Source organism: Ipomoea triloba, chromosome 10, assembly GCF_003576645.1.
Source record: "Ipomoea triloba cultivar NCNSP0323 chromosome 10, ASM357664v1".
NCBI lineage: Eukaryota > Viridiplantae > Streptophyta > Magnoliopsida > Solanales > Convolvulaceae > Ipomoea > Ipomoea triloba.
The window spans coordinates 22,318,788-22,326,538 of record NC_044925.1 but is presented as its reverse complement, the minus strand read 5'-3'; the positions used below and the strand labels follow the sequence as shown (position 1 = coordinate 22,326,538).

The window sequence follows — 7,751 nt, the reverse complement described above, 5'->3', positions numbered from 1 at the left end:
AGCGGGGTCAATTTACTTTGTATAAAAAAGATCGAAATGTGCTTGTATTAAATGACATTTCAACAATTTTGTTGATAGAGGATAAAAAATAGTCATGTCACAATAATACTAGGACCAAATGAAAATGTTCTGAAAAAAAGACTAAAAATAAATTGTCACCTATAAATTTAGGACAAAAATGAAATTAGCTCTATTTCTTCTGGCATGCATTAAAAAAATTAAAAATTTATTTGTTCTGCATTGTGGTGATTTGGTCTGACAATCAAGATTATTATTCTTTTTTTAAAAGAAAATTCAAGTATTTAGGATTATAATAAGCATTTATTGACTTTTTTTAATAACTCAGCAATTATATGCTTTTTTTTTTTTAATTCTTTTTACGACTCTAATCTTATGATAAACAAATCAAAACTTTAAGTGAGAGACAATTAAATTTATTGATTGGGAGAATGTCGACAGTACAAATTGAATCTATTCTTTTTTAGGTAAAGTAAATAGTTCTTACTAGTTTAATTAATAGTGTTGGTAGAAAATATTTATTTTTTTGTGATGCTTGTGTATGCTCATGCATCAAGTAATAATGGCATACTCTAAACTATAAATACATCAACATAATATTTTAAATTTGATTCTTTATAGGAATAACTTATTGCTTTTATTAGTTTGATGAACTGTTTAGGGGTGGTTGTCGATTTGGATAAAATAAAAATCAATGTTAAGAAAAAAATTGAGAGTTCATCACAATCGTCAGTCTAGGAATGATTAATGACTTTAAAGTAAGGGGATAACACAATGACTTTTTAGTAAATTTCAAGCTTTAAAGTGCATCAAATAAAACTGCAAAATGCATACTATAAAATGCATCCAATATTATGTGAAAGTACAGTACACTTTTACATATCATCGAATGCATCCAATAATATGTATCATCAAGCGTACTCTATAATTTTGTTAAAACTGTTGATCTTCTTAGATCAACGGTTAGGGTGAGTTCTCAATTTTCCATATGGCACTAGTTTTCTTCTAAGGATACTCATATCTAGTAATAAATTATATAAGAGTCAATATTGTTGAAGTTGTAATGATAATACAAAATATGTTGGTCTACTCATATCTAGGGACATCAATTCAACCCGGCCATAAACGTCGATTTCTTTTTTTTTTTTTTTTTTTTGGAAATGGGGGCGAGGATGGGGAAATCCATGAACCCGACCCTGATTCCCATATATATATATATATATATATATATATATATATATATATATATATAATTGTTTATATAATATAAATTTTAAAAATACCTTTATTTGAGATATTTGGATGAATGGTAATATTCATGTATAATTGATGGACTAAATCGACCATTCTCTTACAAATTTTATCAATGAAATATTACATCACTTATAATAATAATAATAATAATAATAATAATAATAATAATAATAATAATAATAATAATAATAATAATAATAATAATAATACATTATTGTTGTTGTTGTTGTTAACTTGTTATAACAATCAAATTAGTGTACACAAAAAAAAAAAAAAAAACTCATGAGATTTCATTTTATTTTTATTTTTACTTTTTTTTCAACTCTTTTATGATTTAGTGGTAATAATTAAAATATAATAATATCTACTTATTTGATTTGTTTCTTCCATTGAAAAATGTGAAAAATATTATTCATTTTCTCAATCGTCAACCTAAAAAAATAGATATAGTACTAGAGTTATATTAATTAACTTATATATATATATATATATATATATATATATATATATATATATATATATATAAATTATTTTGATTAATTAATTATTTTAATTTTTGTAATAGATATTAATTTAATCATACAATACGCGTAATACATAGTAAATTATATATGACTTTACATTAATAGTAAATTTGGGTGTGATAATCTAAATCTGACATAGTCCAGAAAGGTACTCCGTATGTTATTCATTAATGTAATAATATATGAACATCATTAATGGAAGAGTAGTATTGTTACCGACAAATGACAACCTCAATGGACCAAATTCCAAACTAAATTATTGATTAATAACAACCACATGGTTAAAATATCAGATTACCAGGAAAAGTAGACCGCATCCGTTGTCTTTAACGCTGGTGGGTCCCATATTCATGTGATGCTATCTTTTTCTGACACCCCCCAAAACAGACATTCATAATCCCCATTTTTTAATTTCTATTATAGCAACTTCATTAGTGGAGTTTTTCTACTAGATATTTTTTATTGGGTGAATTTCAGCATTCACTATTCTCACTCAATCTCAAAAATTATTTTTTCTATTAGTTTTAATTTTTTTCTTATTTTTTATGAACCCACTAATTTACACAATTATATTTTAGTTATTTTGTTTTATTTATTAACATTCTAAAAATTATAATTATAAATTTAATAATAATATTATTGATAATTATAAATTTAATAATAATATTATTAATAATTATGAAAATTTAATTTAATTGATAATTGTAAATTTAATAACAATATTAAAATACAAAATTAAATAAAAGACTGGCAGCATAATTTTTTTCAAAAATTATGTTATTAAAATTAAATTAAAAATTAAAGAAAAAAGAAGTTGGTCGTTGCATTAATTTAAAAATAAGAAAAAAGATTAATTAATTCAAATTACTGCTAGCTGGCGGTCACTATGAAGCACCCAAGCGGGCGTGTGTAACAGATGTGCTAACTGGGTGGCCTCTGCGCTCCAATTGCGCGTCTTTCTTTTTTTTTTTTTTTTTTCTGCAAAAAAGTTTGTTATTTTAGGGAAAAAAAACCTTACAAAAATTAGCTTTCCCATTTGTATAAAAATCATCTTGTGAATTTTTTGTCAGCAAAAATCCTTTCAGGAACCACAAATGAGATTGCTCTTAAGTTGTGGATTAAACTAAAAATCCTTTCAGGAACCACAAATGAGATTGCTCTTAAGTTGTGGATTAAACTGATAATTTCACTTTGTAATAATAGGTAAAATCAAAAATCTTTTTGAATGAGATGAAAAATTAAATTAATGAGAATTTTTTTTTTGAAAAAAAAACAAAAACCAAACACTCACAGCTATAACCACAAATATTGTTGATTAGGGTTGAAAAATTAAAATACATCAAAATGCAAACGCGGGAAAAATATATGAAGGATAAATTGATTAGATAAAATAGTTTGAATGTAAAACACATATTAAAATTGCACATCTCACTATTAATAATTAAAAGAAAGGCATTAAAAAAATTACAAGGTTACAAATTTAAAATTCAATTAGATTTAGAAATAAATAGCATAAACTCACAATATATATATATATATATATATATATATATATATATATATATAATATCCAAAAGAAGATCTCACTATTAATATTTAAAAATGCTAAAAAAGGAAAATAAAATTAATGAAAGCATGCCTCAAGTTTCAACATCTTGACCTTCAAGATATAATTATGTGCTTTACTATCTAAACTAGTCTATTCTTTGTTTACTTTTATGTATATTTTACTTATATTCAAATGTTTACTATATGTATATCATATATCAGGGTCCCTATATTATATAAAGGATATGAGGGTGGGATGAGGGGCATAACTACCCTATTGTCTCCTTTTGGATCCGTTCCTGATTATAATCTTAATCGACAAACGACTATAAGGAGATAAATCATTTTAAGTTGTTTATAGTTGACTGACTCAAATAAAAAAGAGCAATAGATTACTCTTAATAAGAGTTCAACTTGAAATCTTATGATTATCAATTAATAACATGACCAGCTTAGTTGTGGTTGTCCTAATAATATTGCAAAAGTTGAGGGGTGAAAGTGAAATTATCCATTTAAATGATTAGTCCTTCAACATATGTACACGTATTCCTTCAACTGCTGCAACGTGATGCGGTAAATACCCCACAGAGCATGCATGCTCTTTTTTGTCGGTCCATTCAATCACCATTCTAATTTCTAAAATCTAAACCAGCTCCAAATCCTACATTTTTTTTTTGTGATTTAAAAACTCACCCATTCTTGAATAGTAAAAATCCCAGCAAAATTTTTGGATTTCTGCCATCAGATTCTTCTCGAGATTGCTCTTACATGGTTTCTGCACAGCCCTTTATTCCAAAAATCGATTCTTTTTCCTTTTTAATTACTGGGTTCTTTTATAGCTTTATTCTCCTGTAAAAATCGCTTCGTATTATTATTATATTATTTCTACGGAGCATTAGATTTCATTTGTTTATAATTTGCGAGTTTGTGTGTTGTACGAGTGAGTTGTTGGTGATAAAGAAAATGGTGGGGGATTGGAAATCATCATGGTGGAGATCTCTGAGCAAGCAGAACCACTTGATTGTGAAGTTGGCTATCTCTGTTCTCCTTGCCGGTCTAGCTTTCAGGCTTCTCTTCTCTAGATCCATTGATATTCCCGACGGTGCAGAAACGGAGATCATTTTTCTTGAAGATGGTGTGGCTTTAGCTCCGTCGCTTCAGCTTAGTGTTGCCCCCTCAACTGTTGTTGATCAGGTTGCCCCTACAGGTATTCCAATCATGGTTTTGTTTTGTTTCCTTTTTTGTCAATTTTACTTTTCTGGTTTTTACATTCTGGAATAGTGGGTTATTAACCAATTGGGAAAGTTGTTGCAATGATTGCTTAATAGTTTAGGTGTTTTTGAATGGCATGGTAAATAATGCATAAATAGTTCCAGGATTTTAAGTAATATGGCCGGTTCCTTTAGTAGAATTGGTTAAATGCAGAAAGGAAACATCTGAGGATCCATATTGGCTGTTGGGTTTTCCCTGTTTTGTATGCTGAGTTGTAATTGGCTAAAAAAAATGCTATTTCTGGCAAACATTTGTCCTGGGGGCTATGAAATTAGAGTGGTTTCTTGTTCTTATTCCTCTAATAACTAGGTTGTAACAGTCACTTTGATTGCCATGATGATCTGTTAGCTTTCTTTACACATTGGTTTGGTTAATTTTCGAATCCTTTCATTTGCTGTCCATTTTGAAGTGTTTTTTTGTTTTTATTTAAAGCTGATGATCATCTGTGTTGCCAATTACTGCAATTTGTTTTTTCTTGGTTAGATGAACAGAATGTGGAGCAGTGTGATCTTTTTGTTGGAGATTGGGTTCCTAATCCGAGAGGTCCTGCGTACACAAATGACTCATGTAAGTTCATTGAAAACCATCAGAACTGTATGTTGAATGGTCGGCCAGATAAGGGTTATCTTTACTGGAGGTGGAGTCCTCGTGATTGTGAGCTGCGCCAATTTAATCCGAAGAAGTTTCTTGAGCTAATGAGGGATAAGAATTGGGCGTTGATTGGCGATTCAATATCTAGGAATCATGTTCAATCAATTCTTTGCATGCTCTCTAGGGTAAGATATTATGTCTTTATTTTAAAATTTTAATTGTTTAATCCATTCCTCTTCCCAAACCACCATTGCAAACCAAAACCGTGTCTGCTGTCTTAATGTTACCAGGGTACCTAATTCAGCTTGATCTAAGCTGATTATGGTTTTTGTTATCCAATTGATTTGTGTCTTCTGTGATTTGTGTTAGACAGTGATACATTGACTTGATTGTCTTTTTATTTGATGCCTTCTAAGCAATCTCTATTTCTACGAGCTAATTGCTTTTTGGTAAAGGTGGGTGAGATGTACAATAATGTTCTCTTCTGTGATTGGAATTTCAAGATGTTTGGATTTATGTCAACATCATGTGATAAATGACAAAATTTTCATTAATTTTCTGAAAATTTCTGGGAAGGGATTACCATATCTTCTAAAGATAAGCAGAACAATAGCATTAACATTTTCCATTACAATCTATATCTGTCATTGATTGAGTTTAACCTCTTCGGGCATTCACACAAGTGTGTATTGCAACTAGTTGAAGGTCATGTGATTAACACTTAAGTCTAAGCATATTTGTGCTCTTTGGCCTGATTATATTAATCAAGTGAAATAATAATTGTAAACCGTCTCTTAACATTGATCTTGCTTTAGAGTGTTTACTAAGACGGGCGATTTTCAGGTAGAAGAAGCAATTGAAGTATACCATGATGGGGACTACAAATCCAGAAGATGGTTCTTCCCCTCATACAACTTCTCAATTTCGGTCTTTTGGTCCCCTTTCCTGGCAGAAGCAGCTATATTTGAGGACATAAATGGAGTATCTTCTTCTGAGATCGAGCTGCATCTTGATAGGCTTGATAAGAATTGGACTCGGTATTTTGATGGGTTAGACTATGTAGTATTCTCGAGTGGCGAGTGGTTTGTCAAAACGGCTGTCTATTTTAAGAACGATACGATAATAGGGTGCCATCTTTGTCCCAAAAGGAACTTGACAGAGCTCGGGTTCGACTTTGCCTACAGAGAAGTTCTCAGAAGTTTCTTCAGCTACATTATTTCATCGAAACATAAAGGTATGATTTTCTTTAGGACCACCACCCCAGAACATTTCGAGCATGGCGAATGGTTTAGCGGGGGGACCTGCAACAGAACAGAACCAGCACGAGAAGGCGACTTCAAGTTAAGTGAGATTCACAGAATTCTGCGCGAGGTCGAGCTGCAGGAGTTCGAGAAGGTCTCAGCCAATGCAACCGAGGCGGGAGTGAAGCTTAAGCTGTTCGACATAACTCCCCTCTCGTTGTTGAGGCCCGATGGCCACCCGGGTCCATACAGATTCTATCAGCCATTCGCGGATGGCAAGAACGGGACAGGCATCAACGACTGCCTGCACTGGTGCTTGCCCGGGCCGATTGATTCTTGGAATGATTTGCTAATGGAAATGCTTAGGTGCGGTTGAGAGGGTGGTTTGGTCATTCTGTTCTCACATTCAAAACCTCATTCACTTGCAGTCTGCCATGAATGCTTCAGGGAAAGTATTGATTGATAGATGGATCCAAATGGTTCTGTTTTTATGTCTCTACAGTGATGCAAGTAATTAATTAGAGTATTGATTGGAAGCACATATTATATATAGTAATGGTCTGCTGCTGCTGCAACTCTTTCTACCCCTCTGTAGGTTTATGTATAACAATAGTAATACTAAATTGAAGATGGCACTTAGTATTTGTTGCCTCACCCATAGTAAATGTACCAATAATTTTTCTTTTTTTCTCAATACAATGTTCTCAATAAATTAAACAAAGACAAGAAAACTTACAAGAATTGGGGTTACATTATTCTAACGTAATTAACTGAGGGGAGTAATAATTAATAAAGACAGATTAAGATACATGATATGTAGAAGTTGGTTCTTGGGTGGTAGGATGAGAACTGTGTTTGTATTAATTCCAAAACTAAATACAGTTGTACAGCGAATCAGGTATATATACAAGAAAGTCATAGACAGACTAGGAAAGAGAATTGTAGTCTAACTCAAATGTGTGTGGAGTCCTAATACTCCCCCTCAAGCACGGGGTATGTCAGTAACCTGTAGCTTGTCCCTTAGGAAAGAAATCGTGGGCCAGGTAGAGCTTTGGTGAATATGTCTGCAAGTTGATCTTTCGTAGAGATGAAATTAACTTGAATATCTCCTGAGGTAACCCGGTCTCTAACAAAGTGATAATCAATTTCAACATGTTTTGTGCGAGCATGAAAGATGGGATTCGAGCACATGTAGGTTGCACCAAGATTATCACACCACAGTTTGGGAACAGAAATACCTGGCACATTGAGTTCACGAAGGAGGGAGACAATCCATACCACTTCAGCACAAACATCAGCCAGA

General features: G+C 31.5%; 1 protein-coding gene across 1 annotated transcript; it reads left to right on the top strand.

Moving 5' to 3' along the window:
* The first annotated feature begins 3,968 nt into the window (after positions 1-3,968).
* LOC116032989 (protein trichome birefringence-like 23) lies at positions 3,969-7,169 on the top strand. Its single transcript, XM_031275743.1, has 3 exons — positions 3,969-4,551; positions 5,100-5,392; positions 6,051-7,169. The coding sequence occupies exons 1-3, from the start codon at positions 4,308-4,310 to the stop codon at positions 6,822-6,824; spliced, it is 1,311 nt and encodes a 436-aa protein (XP_031131603.1). The 5' UTR covers positions 3,969-4,307; the 3' UTR covers positions 6,825-7,169.
* Positions 7,170-7,751: the final 582 nt, after the last annotated feature.